This window comes from Aulonocara sp. 'chitande type north' Nkhata Bay, linkage group LG7, assembly GCF_057382095.1.
Source record: "Aulonocara sp. 'chitande type north' Nkhata Bay isolate Kocher_YH1m ecotype deep benthic linkage group LG7, A_spYH_male_GT1.1, whole genome shotgun sequence".
NCBI lineage: Eukaryota > Metazoa > Chordata > Actinopteri > Cichliformes > Cichlidae > Aulonocara > Aulonocara sp. 'chitande type north' Nkhata Bay.
In genome coordinates this window covers 8,622,360-8,637,890 of record NC_141350.1, presented here as the reverse complement: position 1 = coordinate 8,637,890, position 15,531 = coordinate 8,622,360, and the positions used below count along the sequence as shown (strand labels likewise).

General features: G+C 39.0%; 2 protein-coding genes across 5 annotated transcripts; one reads left to right on the top strand and one right to left on the bottom strand.

Moving 5' to 3' along the window:
* Nucleotides 1-3,644: 3,644 nt before the first annotated feature.
* LOC147324506 (zona pellucida sperm-binding protein 4-like) lies at nucleotides 3,645-6,548 on the top strand. Its single transcript, XM_086298337.1, has 8 exons — nucleotides 3,645-4,484; nucleotides 4,679-4,863; nucleotides 4,956-5,053; nucleotides 5,132-5,292; nucleotides 5,380-5,572; nucleotides 5,867-6,029; nucleotides 6,117-6,192; nucleotides 6,273-6,548. The coding sequence occupies exons 1-8, from the start codon at nucleotides 3,689-3,691 to the stop codon at nucleotides 6,371-6,373; spliced, it is 1,773 nt and encodes a 590-aa protein (XP_086154463.1). The 5' UTR covers nucleotides 3,645-3,688; the 3' UTR covers nucleotides 6,374-6,548.
* Nucleotides 6,549-8,116: 1,568 nt separating this feature from the next.
* Nucleotides 8,117-14,555, bottom strand: tmem263 (transmembrane protein 263). Of its 4 annotated transcripts, none has more exons than XM_086298341.1 (3): nucleotides 14,485-14,555; nucleotides 12,951-13,021; nucleotides 8,117-9,480 (listed from the first exon to the last, which is right to left on the bottom strand). In XM_086298341.1, the coding sequence occupies exons 2-3, from the start codon at nucleotides 13,015-13,017 to the stop codon at nucleotides 9,185-9,187; spliced, it is 363 nt and encodes a 120-aa protein (XP_086154467.1). In that variant the 5' UTR covers nucleotides 13,018-13,021; nucleotides 14,485-14,555; the 3' UTR covers nucleotides 8,117-9,184. The 4 variants fall into 4 exon arrangements, with proteins under 4 accessions (XP_086154467.1, XP_086154465.1, XP_086154466.1 ...); XM_086298339.1 differs by lacking the exon at nucleotides 14,485-14,555 and adding an exon at nucleotides 14,277-14,458; XM_086298340.1 differs by lacking the exon at nucleotides 14,485-14,555 and adding an exon at nucleotides 13,920-14,245.
* Between the last annotated feature and the right edge of the window lie 976 nt (nucleotides 14,556-15,531).

Genomic DNA, 15,531 nt, shown 5'->3' with positions numbered 1-15,531 from the left:
AACACTTCTTATTAATTATATAATGATGCTGGCATATTAGTGAATTAAACATTGTATTTCATAAATATCGCATGGTTTGTGTGGTATACAACGAGACTATTTTAGGTTTGTGAATCTTGGTAAAATACAGAATTTGGTGTAAATAGAAAACGAGATAAATGACAGCACTGAACTTACTAAATGTTATGAAATGCATCAGAACCCAGGTCGTTAATACCAAGGACCAACAAACAGCTGTTTCTCTTTCTGTTTTTATCGCTCTTTTTCACTAAAAAGGTCACATCCTTCAGCTTAGTTTCACTCAATATATTTCTCTTGGTTATTCATGCTCCACATCCAGTGGGCATACAAACGACCGCGGTTGCTATATCTGAAAAACAAAATAATAATAAACTGGGCCAATTTAGTTGTATATATGTGTTAAAGAGTGTAGATTTTCTAAACAACAAAACTGCACAGTTATGTGGTGCGTTTGACTTGAAAATGACTGTAGGCCAGCAGAAACACAGCAAATAGCTCCACGATATGGTCACATGTAGCTATGACATGAAGCGGTTTGTCCTGTTTTTAGGTTTTAGCAGAGGTTTCGTACTATAAGCACCAAACACACTTTTAAAATGGTTACATTCTAAATCCAGACAGGAGGTTCTTTGCAAAGTCAGTGCCTTATTATCAGCTTCTTTCTTGCTACCATAAATATATCTAAATAAATTTTAAATAAATTAATTTAGAACTGTAGCACAGAAACTCCCTCACTATACTGCACACTGTCCCAGAATAGTTTAAGGATCAGACAGCTCCAGAAACCATCTGAGCTGTCCAGACTTTAGTTTTTTGGAGTTAGGAAAAAAAAAACCTACACAATTTTTCAATGAAAATCACTCCACATATATGGCTGTTGTAGTTGTTTTGATATTTATTATAGATGTCCATTATAGAGGTGACTGCAATTGCCAATTCACATTTAGTCTTCATATAATTTATTGAACGGCCCCTCAAATTAATAATGATCCTCTATAATTATCCACTTGTGCTTTTATACATTTCAGAAATAAATGCTTAAATGAATGTCTCAGTATTATCTGATATATTTAATATGCATCCTTTAACATTCTTGTCAAAGTGATGTTTAAGTTGGAGGTCCTGAAATAGAAATCCTGACGAGCTAGTTTGTATCTATCAGGCAATTTTTTAAATGTGTCCCCAACAGACACAGTGCTGTCAGTCCTCGTCTCCTCCACTGGATAAACCTGTTATCATTTGCAGCAGGTTTAACTAGTGTTATAACTTAATCAGAGGAATCATGAATTTGAATTTTGGCCACATGGCCGCAACTGATAAACAAGCTTTACATTGTAGTGTAAAGTTAGAGACCTTTGCATTTCAGAAGGAAATGGTCGCACTCAGGCAGACTCAGAGTAAAGCAGTGCACACTGATTTGACTGGTGAATGAGAGACGGTGCAATCAAAAAGATCCCACAGAAAATTTGCTTAAACTCACCAGCGTGTAAAACTAGAGACTGATGATTGAAAACTCTTGCACATTTTATGTGAGCTAGGCTTAATCTGGGTCAACATTATCTCCTTTTTCTCCTCTAATGGAGGCTGGTCCAGTATGGTGAAGAAGATAAGAAAGAAAGTACTGGGAAATACTGCTCCTTTACATTTAAAAACTGGCTCTCATTTCATCTACCACTTCTAGGTCATTTCACTGTTACTAAGTATGAAAACAAACTATTCAACCTCAGCTGCTGTGTTCAAGTCAAACATAGTTTTCATCTGTAAAGATTGCTTACTGTGAAAAAAATATTTAGCATCTTAAGAATTTTTTTTTTTTGGGGGGGGGGGGGGGGGGGGGGAATAGTTTTTAACTAATCTTTTGCATTCAAAATAAGAATCTATTATTTGACTAATCTTATGTGTAGTTTGGCATTACATTTGGCTTAGCTTAAGATTCTGTGCATATATCCACTGTGTTGGCCTGTCTTCACATGTCGATGTTGTGTAAATGTTCAACTGTTAGAGGAGTAAGATAAACAGCTGACAAGGTCAAATGTGAGATGTCCGGATTATTGCGTTCTGGCAAAATGAACATTTGCTGGCAAATAAAACTTGAGGCCACGCAGACCCTAAAAAGGTCTCTGTGACCCAGAGTTGGACCTGTAAATAAACTCTTTAATCTCAAACTGTGACCAGCACACTGATCTTTTATTGTAGTTTCATCTCCTTTCCCACCAATACAACTTCTTATCAAGTTTCTCAAAATTATATTACACATAACCAAAAAAAAATGAAGAGTAGGAGGCTGATACAACATAGGAAGGGGCTTTTGAGATCTCATGCCTACATGTAAATGTAGCAGCAAATATAAATCATTCACTTTAGAGCTCTTTGGGTAAAACTGGGATCAAACCATGGCAAAGTCCTTGTTTTCTATAGATAAGAACCTTGTTTAACAAACACACTCCAGTGGATGTACTGGGGGCAACTCAGGGTTCAGTATCTTGTCCAAGGATGCTTCAACATGCAGAATGAGGAAGTTTGGGGCACAAACCACAGACTTTCCGATTGGTAGACGACCCAGTCTGTCTTATGAGCCACATTCACCCAGTTAAGAAGTACATATGGAGAAGGTGTGAAACAGCTAATGATCCAAAGCATACCACATAACCTGTAAAACATACTGGAGTCAGTGTGATGGCACTGGGACACTAGTGTTTGTTGATGATATGGCAAAGGGCAGAAGCAGCCAAATGAATTCTAAAGTTTTCAAAGATAGTGTCTGCCCAAATCCAGCTAAACACAGTCAAACTGATTGGGGGCTTTTCATAATACAGATGGACAATGACCCAAAACATACAGCCAAAGCAACCCAGGAGTTTATTAAAGCAATGAAGTGAAATATTCTTGAATGACACACTCAGTCACCTGATCTCAACCCAAGTGATCACGCATTTCACGTGTTGAAGATGAAACTTCAGACAGGAAGGCCTGCAAACAAACAGCAACTGAAAGCTGCTGCAGTAAAGGCCTGGCAGAGCATTAAAAAGATGGAAAACCAGCATCTGGTGATGTCCATGAGTTCAAGAATTCAGGTTGTCATTGCCTGAAACCAGAAATAAACATTTTATTTTCAGTTATTTCATTTGTCCAAATAGTTTTGAGTCCCAGAAATGACGGGATTGTGTTAAAAATGCTTTAGTTCCTCAAATTTTTATGCAGTCTTTTTTGTTCAACCCAGCGAATTAAAGCTGAAAGTCTACCATTTGACTGCATCCGAGTTGTTAAATTTAAAATTCATTGCGTTAATGTACAGAACCAAAATTAGAAAAAAAGTAGCCTCTCTCCAAATATTTATGGACTTAACTGTCACTGCGAAATCAGGCTGCACTGACATGCTATCAGTTTGGATCCATGCAGTGTTAGTTTTAAAAACATTTGGTGACAGATACAATTTGAGGCTATGAAGACCTTTAAAAGGTTTGTGTGACCCAGATTTTGGATTTGTCAACAGATATTTAAATGTTTCTGACTGTCGAAAGTTGCTAAGCTCTGATTGGTGGTTTTTTTGCCCGAGGAGGTGGGTTTATAAGAAAAAAAAAAAACTTTAGGGTTGGTAGCAAATAAATGGTACAGCTGACTGAAACTGTGCACTTTGGAAGTGTCCAGATCAGACAGCTGAGAAACCATGGCAAAGTTCTGGAGTGCCAAATTTTTCATGGCACTAGCTTGGCTAGGCTCTTTAGCTGGGACAGAGGTGGAGGCTCAATACGTTCCACCATTCGTGCCTCCTCCGTGGCAGAAACCCCAGGACCCTCAAGTTCCACTGTACCGTCCTCCTCCGTGGCAGAAACCCCAGGACCCCCAAGTTCCACCATTTCCGCCTCCTCCTCTTCCAAAGCCCCAGAACCCTCAGATCCCTCCACCATACCGCCCTCCTCCACCAAAAGATCCTCAACAGCCTCGACCTCCTCCTCCACCTCCGCCATACAATCCTCCTCCACGGCAGAAACCCCAGGACCCCCAAGTTCCACCATTTCCGCCTCCTCCTCTTCCAAAGCCCCAGAACCCTCAGATCCCTCCACCATACCGCCCTCCTCCACCAAAAGATCCTCAACAGCCTCGACCTCCTCCTCCACCGCCATATCAGCCTCCTCCGTGGCAGATTCCCAAGAAACAACCTCCGCCTCCACCTCCACCGCACATCCCTCCTATACCACAAAATCCCCAGCAACCTCGACCACCTCCCCGGCCATTCCCTCAAGGGCAAGTCCCACCTTTTCCTCAAGTATCCGATGATTACTTTCCCCAAAAACCAAAAGTCCCACAGAATCAAAAGTTGCCTCCGACGCTGCCACCTGCTCAGAGCTGTGATGTGGAAAGAAGTGTGAGAGTCCCATGCGGAACTACTGGTATTTCAGGTGCTCAGTGTGAATCCATAAAATGCTGTTTTGATGGCAATCAGTGCTACTTTGGAAAGGCAGGTGAGGTTTCTTTGGTTTGTTTTATCTAATAAATGGCTTATATTAATTGATCCAAAGCTGTTGTCAACAAAACCTTGAAGTCTGATTACACTAAAAATATTCAAGTAAAAGTGGTGTTCTTAATCTTTATGTTGTTTACAGTTTGTCAGCAACATCAAATCCTTTATCTGCCAACTTTTTTTTTTTATCACCAGTGACTGTCCAGTGCACTCGGGATGCCCAATTCATTGTTGTTGTCGCCAAAGATGTTACTCTACCCCACCTTGACCTCCAGACAACCTCGCTGGCAACAGGTGGTCCTGGCTGTTCATATGTTGACTCCAATTCAGCCTTTGCCATATATCAGTTTCCTGTTACTACCTGTGGCACTACCTTTATGGTAAAACAGTGTATTCTCCTACTTTTCCACCAGTCAGGCAGGGTATATTTGTAAATATTGTTATTTTACCAACCACGTTTAACCTTTTGCAGGAGGAGCCTGGTGTAATAATCTATGAGAACAGAATGACTTCCTCATATCAGGTGGGGGTTGGGCCTCGTGGATCTATTACCCGAGACAGTCACTTTCAGTAAGTAAACATTTTAGAGTGTCCTGACATTAAATTAAAGTTTTGGACTGTGTAGCATGATATCACTTTCTTTTTCAGCTTCATCTTCCAGTGTAGGTACATCGGCACCGATGTTGAAACTGTGATTGTAGAAATCCTACCGTTACAAAATCCCCCTCTGCCAGTTTCTGCTATGGGACCCATTAATGTAGTCTTGAGGTTGGCCAATGGACGATGCCTTACAAAGGGTTGTAATGAATGTAAGTGTATTCCAACTTAAAAGAGTCCATTCGTTTGCAAGATAATGTAAAATCTTGTAATAATAATTGACGTGTCTGCTCTCACAGTGGATGTGGCCTATACTTCGTTCTATACGGAAGCAGACTACCCTGTGACCAAAGTCCTGAGGGACCCTGTGTACGTGGAGGTTCAGCTTCTCAAAAAGACAGATCCGATGCTTGTCTTGACTCTTGGTCGCTGTTGGGTAACCACAAGCCCTTTCCCTCACTCCTTCCCCCAGTGGGACATTCTGATAGACGGGTAATTAAGATACCAGTGTGCTCAGTCCTGTTTGTGACAACATGTAGAATTTTAATCAAAATGTATTTAATGCTAGATTTTTGAAGAAAATAATTTTATTAATATTTGGGAATGAAATAAAGACATGGTTTTGATAAATCATCCAATAATCTAATAAGCTGAAAGGTTCGTCTGTAGTGGACACACAGTATATTATTTATAATCGATCTTACCCGTAGCTGGTATTGCTGAAGACAAAAAAACTGTTGGCTAGTGTTCTCTTAAATAAAATTGTTCTCCATGCACTCCATCCAGATGTCCATACCGGGATGATAATTACTTGTCCTCACTGGTACCAGTGAGTGCTAACTCTGGCCTGGACTTCCCCAGTCATTACCGGCGTTTCGTTTTCAAAATGTTCACCTTTGTGGGTTCCTCAGTAAAGGACCAGAAGGGAATGGACCCACTGCATGAAAAGGTAATTAGTACATCAGTTTGAGCAGTGTTTCTGCACTAACTAAATATTTTTCCCTTTTAACCAACACGCTTATCCTTATTCCTTCAGCTGTACATTCACTGTAGCACAGCCGTGTGTGTTAGCGGACAGTTTGTCAGCTGTGAGCCAGCATGCCACAGGACAAGTAAGATATAAATTCATAGTCTCTAAGATTCAAATGCAAAATGACCTTCAATCTGATCATGTTTCTATTTCCATGTGTAGGGAGAGATGTCGAGGCTGAAGACCAAAAGACGAATGAACCAAAGACTGTGGTTTCCTCTGGGCCACTGATCATGACTTCTCCCGAGCAGTTGACAGCTTGACCTCAAGAACTTTGCTGAGAACAAGTTAAAAAAAAATCTGCAACATGAAACGGTTATTAGTAGTATGAAGTGGAAATTAGATTATAATGTAGGAGAAAAGAATTCAAGTGTGCTGTAGGAAGAAATATGTCTAATGATGTCATTGAGATTTATATTAAAGAAGTATTGGCTCCAACATGATGCAAATTAGTTTGTTTTTTGCTTGTACTATACCTTTTTTACCAGTGACATTCCTAAAAAGGAGAACCAATTTCTGTAGTACCCAAGTCATGCCTTTATAATGAATCCTACATAAAATACAAAAAGTCATCTTTCCCCAACCACATCCCTTTATTTTAAGAAAATTTTTAGAAAAGATTAACAGATAACAGACACCTTCCCAAAATGATTTTGGGAAGGTGTCTGTTATCAAACAAACAAAAACAAAAAAACAAGATATTAGATATTGGTTCACAGCAAATCTGTAAGCAGGTATATGGACTCAGAATGCAGAACTAAACTCACAATCACAGCATTATAACTGGTAAACAGGTGACAAAAACCCAAAGCTAAACAACAGATCCTGAGACATGACAGATTGGGGAGACACAGGGACGATGAGATGAACGTGGCAACATGGAGGCAGAACACATAGAGACCAGACGGACAGGACTGGGGAGATCAAAAGTAAACAGAAATTAAATAAATTTGCAACGTAATTTATGTTCCAAATTATAAACTAAGGTGAAAATTGTGCAGAAAGTTTAAAATCTTCAGAAAGATTAGCGTAATACACACTCACCAGTCACTTTGTGAGGTATACCTGTTTAACTACTCGCTAATGAAAAAATCGAATCAGCCAATGGCATGACAGCCACTCAATGCATTTAGGCAGGTGCAAGTGGTCAAGGTGGTCTGCTCAAGTTCAAACTGATCATCACAATGGAGAAGACAGATTATTTAAGAAACTTCGAATGTGGCATAGTTGATGGTTCTAAACACGCTCGTCAGAGTATTTCAGAAACTGCTGACTTACTTGGACACAAATATCTCTCAGGTTTACAGAAAATGGTTGGAAAAATCCAGTGACTACATGGAAAAATTATGAAGAGAGAGATTTGATGTCGGCTGTAACATTCAGATGCCAGTAGGATAAGATAATAAGGTGAGAGATTCTAAGGTGCTCAATCCAGTAAAGCACCTTTTGGATGTGGTTGAATGGGAGACTGTCACACATGTATGTGCAGCTGACAAATCAGCAGTAACTCCGTCATGTTATCATGTTAATACGGACCAAAATCCCGGAGTAATTTTCAGCACCTCATTGAATTTACCTTATGAAACAGCAGTTCTGATGACAACAGTGGGTCCAACCCAATACTAGCAAAGTATAGTTACTGAAGTGTATGTTATAAACTGAAAAATAAATAATAAAAATTGTGCCTTTTCAGTGTGCTTAAAAAAACAAACAAACAAAAAAAAAAAAAACAACACACGAACAAATACTGGTAGAAGAAAAATAAAATAAATGTTAAAGCCCTGTATTTAAAGTAACATTAGTAGACTACAACAAAAACATGAAGGAATAAGGCTGCTTTAAACTGTGACATGAATTTTACAAAATATATTGATGAATGTTCAGAGATGCTGGTGCAGTTCTGAATTTAAATCACAAATGTATTAATAGTGTAACGCTAGTAAATGCAATAATTTGGTCTTACATATATTAAATCTTATTTAGTAACAGAGGAAACAGAAAACAAATGACTTTCAGATATTTTATTACAAAAACAAATTCTAAGTATATATTTGCCATGTTTGAAAAGGCTTCTAACAATCTGTAACACTGATCATACAAAAGCTGTGGAACCTCAGTTCTCCATGATACAAAGCCTGAAAGCTACTTAACTGGAGCTCAAAGGTATGCACTTTCACAGGTTTTCAGCTTAAAATGTACACTTGAAACTGAGAATGTAATTCCAAGAAATCCAGCTGTCAGAGTTTTACCACACAGCAGTAAACAAAGTAACAAACAAAAAACAAACAAAGCACTGATGAAAACTTTACTGGACTGCAGACAGTGTGTGGAAAAATGTTTAAATAACAGAAGTAGTGAATGTATGAAACAGGAAAAGGTTTCATTGCAATTAACAAGCTCTGAATTTTAGACTGTAATGCTGTATTTATTATAATAAATCAGGATCGGTATGACAGCACAAAACATTTCACTAAGCTGAAAAATACAGAAAAAAAGACATCAGTCAAAAACCCACCAATGAAATATCAACAACCAGCAATGACTTTTACAGGTCTGATATATCTTTGATTAGACATACCTTCTGATTTGTGAACAACTGAGTAAATGAAAGGACATGAAGGAAACCTAAGAATTTCCACATAAAGTAACAGTGTTTGCCAGTTAACAGTAAAATATGAATAAACACATCATCACAGATCGCTGATTGTCTTGCAAGTAAATTTGACTTCATAAGTGCTGGTTTTCCTCCCGTACAAAAGTTACTAATGGAAGCAGTGTAGCGGACCATCACTGAACATCATACGAACATTTTATTGGCACAGCCGAAAGGTCTGGTGTTTGCATTTAACAGCAGCAGTGGAGTGTTTATTATGCCGCTCTATACAAAAAAAGCCATTTAATTTTATGGATGTAGGTTTTACCAACAAACACACACATGAAACTAAACAAAACAAAACCAACAGCAAAACGTGCACACTGAACTTCTGAGTCCCACGTTGCTCTTTTCCTGCTCAACAGTGCTGAATCAGGTGAAACGCCGTGCCAGCGTTACCACTCAGCTGAGCGTCTCTGCATCAGTCAGACTTGTCCTTCTTTTTGCCTCCCCCTATAGGAACTTTGCTGGCTACTGCGGAGCCGACAGCAGTTACTCCTCCAGCAACAGCACACACTCCCCCTTTAACCAGTCCTACTCCCATCACAGGCACGGCGACTACGGAGGTGACAGCAGTTTTGGTGAGGTCCAGACCCTTTCCTCCTATCCAGGTCACACCGCCTACTGTTGCTCCCAAAGCTCCCTTGGTGGCACCGTATAAGCCCCCCGCCAATCTGCCGAACATGCCCGGCTGAGCCACTGGATGGTCCTTGTTGTCTGATTAGAAACATCAAAAATATCATCTTACATTTTTTTTTTTTTTTAAATCCTCTGAGCCATCCTGAACTATATTATACAAAATAACACTTCACCCACAGCAACAATTCTTGCTTCACATATAAATCTAAATTATTTGTGACATAATTGCACTAGGGCTGCCACAAACGATTATTTTGATAGTCGACTAGTCACTGATTAGTCGACTAATCAGATCATGCATCCATTGGACGTAAAACGTACAGCTTATTGCACCAGCATGCATTTGCTCTTATATAACTATCATTAGTTTACAGCTTTAAGTGTTTAAGATATGTGCTAACTAAAAATAAAGACAAGATGATAGTTTATTAAATTTTAATTAAATTTGCAGATTGTTCGGTGAAGTTTAATAAACTCAGCAGTCTGCTCCTTGCTATCTAAAGTATAACAGGACACCGGAGTATATTCTCGAGCATCTCACACTTCTGATAATCAGCTGTCTGCTTGACGTTTATTCAGCTGTGTAAAAACTATAACTTTAATCTCAGCCAAACCAATTTACTCAGGAACAAATAAAATACTGATAAAAGCCAAACAATAAGATTTTTAACTTATCTAAGTGACTTCCATATATTTAACCTGAGTAGCGAAAGACTGCTAACTAAAAATAAAGACAAGATAGTTTATTAAATTTTTATGAAATTTGCAGATTGTTTCGGTGAAGTTTAATAAACTCCTTGCTATCTAAAATATAACAGGACACCGGAGTATATTCTCGAGTGTCTCACACTTCTGATAACCAGCTGTCTGCTTGACGTTTATTCAGCTGTGTAAAAACTATAACTTTAATCTCAGGAACAAATAAAATACTAAAAAAGCCAAACAATAACATTTTTAAGTTATCTAAGTGACTTATGTATGTTTAACCTGAGTAGTGAGCCTGTAACCCCGGCTAGCTATCGAGCTAGTGGGTAACAGATGTCTCCGAAAACATCGGAGCGCTTTTGAAAATATGTGGTGTCTTGATGAACTGAGCAGATATTTGAGGTTTACACAGCTACATCCTCGCTTGAAAATATGTTAAACGTTTATTTTGTGACCCAGAAAGAATAATAAGAGTAATATTAAAACTAAGTAGCTGCCGCCATTGTTGGAAACTGAGCTGGGCTGCGCTATGAATTCTGGGACACAGCTTCTTCTTCTTCGGGGTTTAACGGCAGCTGGCATCCTTGTACATGCAGTGCTTCTGTTTCAGTCCGTTATTACACTCTTAAATCCTACTACTTATTCCTGCGTCTTTTGTGATCTTACAAAGCTTCAAATGACATCAGTCGTTGACGATTTTGATAGTCGACGTAATCGTGACTAGTCGACTAATCGTGGCAGCCCTAAATTGCACCAGATGGCTGAGGAAGGAGTTTCGTCCTCTTAAAAGGGAGTTTTTCCTTCCCACTGTTGTCAAGTGTCTGCTCAGAGGAGGTCATTTGATTGCTGGGTTTTTTTCCTGTATTACTGTAGATTCCTCTGCCTAAAAATATAAAGTGCCTTGAGGTGACTGCTCGTGATTTGGTGATATAGAGATATATATATATATATATATATAAAATTAAAACTATCATGTTTATTAATGATTAATTTTTGTATTTTTGTTTATTTAAATATATAATCATTTAATCAAGATGTCCCAGAGCTCAGGCTGAAACCTTCAAATTACAATCTAATCAACAGCCATAATGATATTGTAACTGGTGGTTGGGCCTCAGGAGATAAAGCAGGTTATCCAGTTCCTCCAGTCCATATGCTGATGTGGCCCTGGGCAAGAAACTGAGCCCCAAATTGCCCCAATGCATCTGCTGGAGTCTCTGTGCGTGTGCTTGTGCATGTCTTTGCGTGCGTGCGTGCGCTTGCACGTGTGTGACTGTTACAAAAGCTCTTGAAGGCATGTGACAAAAAATGCAGTATAAGTGTGTGTGTCTTTCAGTGAAAAGTGCTTTGAGTGCTCAGTTAAGAGTATAACAGTTCCATTCTACCCCAAGTACCAGTCCTACTTGGGGTAAAAATTGCAATAAAATTTCTGATGAAATTTTAAAAAAGAAAAGAAAAAGAAAGGTGAACATTTTACTGACGCTTACATCCAGCAGAATTTATAAGTATAAGTAAATAAAAGGCATTTTCCATTCTTCTTTTCCAACGAGCTATTATAGTTAATGACACACTTCCTAATTTAAAATGTAAATCTACTGAAACAAGTTGGCACAAGCAGCAGCAGCAGCACTATAGCAGTGACACGACATTGTATTCAGTGACAGAGCAGAAGACAAATTTTAGCCCAAAATTAGCCTAGGTTGTGCTTTTCACTGGAAATTCAAAGCAAATAGCTAATAATAACAAACAAATACTAAAGTAATGTAACCTTATAACTCTTTAGGACCTGCACAAATATGTCACATGATAAAAAAATAAATGAAAACTGAAGTATTTTCTATACGTGGGATGAACCAGCTGTTTCAAAACCTGCTATTTCACCATGTAACAACATCAGTAATTTCCATCTACTGATTGCTTTTCCTGTCATATGAAGTGCAACTAGCAAGGCTCAGTGGAGTCATATGTTGACATTTGGGTCACACATCCACAGGTGTTAGCATCTCCTCTTTCATAATCTGGCTGAACTCAACGGTGTGTTTTTGCCTCAAGTGGTGAAAGAAGTTTGTTGTTGCCAGCTTTAGCAGAAACTGGTTTCTTGCATATTTTGCAAAGTACTGTGATATTTTAGAGGCGGTTGGAGTACCTCCCTTCCTAGGTACTAAATTGTCACTGGAGGCTAAAAGGAAGCTCTTGCTCTCACGCATCCCTGGCTAGTCTCTTTGCGAGTACCAAGAAACATAGAAAATATATCGTAACATGATATTTTTATCTATTTTAAAAATTTGTACCACTGTTATTGCCGACAATATCAATGATATCGCACAGCCCTACCTGTGTTTCTGTAAAAGTAACCGCTGTTCAAGATTTATTAGATAAAAGTCCAATACAAAGAGTTGGACTTTGGCAGAGTAATGGTGACGCACCAACAAGAGTATAAATGTAGACAACACTGTTGCCCAGTACAGCAATGCTATTATAGAAAACATGTTGGCGGTGTGGAACAGCCATTACGACTTTCCCCCTTCATACGGGATATTTAATTATAACATTTCCCAGTTTTGACAAACTGTAGCAAAAGGACATGAGGATTTCAAACAGAGCAGTTAAAATCTCTTTGTTGTATACAGGCTACCCTGTGAACACCCGCTAATCAAATTTTAATAAAATTACAGTGCCCTTAATAGCTGATTCCTGGAGAAACAGCTAATCACTGTGGTAAAAACGGTCCTAATTACATATAATTTCCCCCACGTGTACATCTTTAACCAAACAGTGTGCTACTATGCTAAGCTTAAAAGACGTGTTAGCATACGTCAAAGGAGGTGTCCCGCTATACTTACCTGCAGCTGCTGGCTCATCTTCATGGCATGCAGGCATGTCCGAAGGCGCCTGCTCTGCCTGACTCATCTCTCTGGGAAAATAAGTGACACAATTACCAACATGTCACACAGCAACGCAGATATGAAGTGTACTGAACTACAGCTAAACAGAGACTGCCTTAACTTGAAAATCCCACTGAAACTATTGAAAGTTATCTTGTTACTGACTGAAGTGTTTCCGTGGATGTTGAAGCACGTTTAGCTGTAATGCTGAATGTGATAAGTTGCTGTATTTTCAGTTTATGTCCTTAACATTATGAACAACAAAGTACATAGTGCAAAACTGCTCCACCACAAACACGTTGGTGTAAGTTTTGACGTCTGTGACAATGTTTTGAGCTTACTGAAAGCCTTTCTTCCAAATAAAATATGTATGTATGTAAGACAGTCTACAAAGACAGCTTTAACTTACAACGTCAGTGTAAATAACTGGCTGCTGGATGCACAATGTGTACAGAAAATAAAGGAGCTTGCTTTGGGCGTGCTCCGTATCCTTAAAACAAGGCGGACCTGTTCAGGTGTTTCTCACAGAGCAGGTTAAAAAAAAAAAAGCACAAAGAGATAAAATATGAACTGTGTACACCTTCACTCCAAATCACTCCAATTCTATTGTTGAATTCGTTAGTTAATTTGTGCACAACTATTTAAAGCATTTTCATGTCTGCACAAGCCTATTTCAGAACAGACGTTGGCCAAAACAACAAACATAATAAATAAAGGGCCATTTCAAAAACAGACCATTAAGAACTTATAAAAACCTGCTCAAAAGACATCTTCTTTAAATGGGTTGTAAACATAACGACGGATAACGGTTGAAAGCTGTCGTGGAAACAACTCTGTATAGGGTTCAAACAGATCGAGCTCTACGTGCAAAATGCGACAGTAACTTCCAGTCAGTACTCGAAGAGTACGCTAACTTGTATTACTAACCTTTATAACCGTCATAGTTGTGTGACTTATACGCGGAGCCTGAACGTCACGCGCTGATTAATGTTATTTTGTAGAATCTTCTAGCTCAAACGTCACATCTCTCCCCAGGGAAACGCCACTTTCAGCAGCTTTCTCCCGCTAATAGTCGACAGTGCGTCGTCATTTCTAAACTAGCCGTCCCGTATAAAGTAAGGGTCTGCGGTGTTTTCGCTCGGGAGTTGTTTTAAGGAAATATGGCTGAGGTGTTTTCCTTTTCCTTTTTTTCTTTTCAAAAGTGACGCTCGTGCTTCTGCTGAAGTTTTCATGGCTGACTGTCATCAAACAAACTGAATCCCAAACAGCTAACCCAACACTTACCTTGCGCGAGCGTACAGCTAGCAAAGAGAGCGACCCACTTTTGGGGAAGGCTGTGTTCTTTAAAAAAAAATGACCACAGTTATTTCTAAAAGGACCAAAATCCTCAACAATGAAGCTGCTGATGGCGAAGCGAGCTTGTGTTGTCTGTCTGACTCTTTTTTTTGGAGGAGGAGGACCTCAGTCTCCACCCATAAAAAAACAGACTTACGCACTGTTTGCAGATGGATCCCCAGCTGCTTCTCCGTGTGAGAAAAACACACGGCTCACAAATACTGGATCTAAAATTAGACTGTTCCTGTTTATAATTTTAGTCCACTTTTTGACATGTTTCCGAAATTAATTAGCATAATTTCATAATGCAGTGAGGCCCTTACGTTTAAGAACCTAAACAGTGTTTTCCGATTATATCTAAACGGTTAAGAAGTGTACAGGGGGTTGTTTTCACATTTAAAAAATGTTTTTATTTTGGATATGATTGGGAACACCGTATTTCGAAATATACATTTATATGTAGTAGAAACAATGGGTTTAAATAATACGCAGCCTCAAAACACAACCAGACTTTGGTGGGATGGGACACGGACATAAATACCTCGAGACCGCCTCCTCCCTTCGAGGCGGAAGTGACGTACATGTTTAGGTTTACCAGAGATCGTCTGTCTTAAATAGATGGTCACGTCTCACCTGAAAACAAATGCAACCTCTGTGCGTAAAGGCATAAGATAAGATAAGATAACCTTTATTAGTCCCACACGTGGGAAATTTGTTAAAGGTGAAAGGTGGTATGAAATATGATAATAAGCTATTAATTTTAGAAATATACACATTAAAAACTTAGTATCAACCGAACTGAAGTGAATAAGGGTATAGGTCCTGTATTTTAAATCTTGTCACAGAGTTTGTGAAAGTTATCCAAACATTTATCACAACATTAAGATAAGAGTAGTCCAGGGGTAGGCAACTCCAGGCCTCGTGTGCCCTGCAGATTTTAGACATCACCCCGTTTCAACACACCTGAATCAAATGGTCATTCCCAGGCCTCTGGAGAATGTCAAGACATTTTGGGGAGGTAATTTAGCCATTTAAATCAGCTGTGTTGGATCAAGGACACATCTAAAACCTGCAGGACTCGAGGCCTGGAGTTGCGTACCCCTGGAGTAGTCTAATCCACACTTGGTCAAAAGTACACATACAGGCTTGCATATTCATAGACCTTCACTAATACTTGGTTAAATCTCCTTTAGCAAGTTGCACC

What these genes read in the sequence shown, in the direction of transcription:
- tmem263 (XM_086298341.1), bottom strand. Translation starts at nt 13,017, where the DNA reads ATGAGTCAGGCAGAGCAGGCGCCTTCGGACATGCCTGCATGCCATGAA. An exon ending in AGATGAGCCAGCAGCTGCAG is followed by an intron (nt 9,481 to 12,950) that starts GTAAGTATAGCG and finishes GTTTCTAATCAG; the next exon opens with ACAACAAGGACCATCCAGTG.
- LOC147324506 (XM_086298337.1), top strand. Translation starts at nt 3,689, where the DNA reads ATGGCAAAGTTCTGGAGTGCCAAATTTTTCATGGCACTAGCTTGGCTA. An exon ending in TGGACCCACTGCATGAAAAG is followed by an intron (nt 6,030 to 6,116) that starts GTAATTAGTACA and finishes TTATTCCTTCAG; the next exon opens with CTGTACATTCACTGTAGCAC. An exon ending in GCCAGCATGCCACAGGACAA is followed by an intron (nt 6,193 to 6,272) that starts GTAAGATATAAA and finishes TTCCATGTGTAG; the next exon opens with GGAGAGATGTCGAGGCTGAA.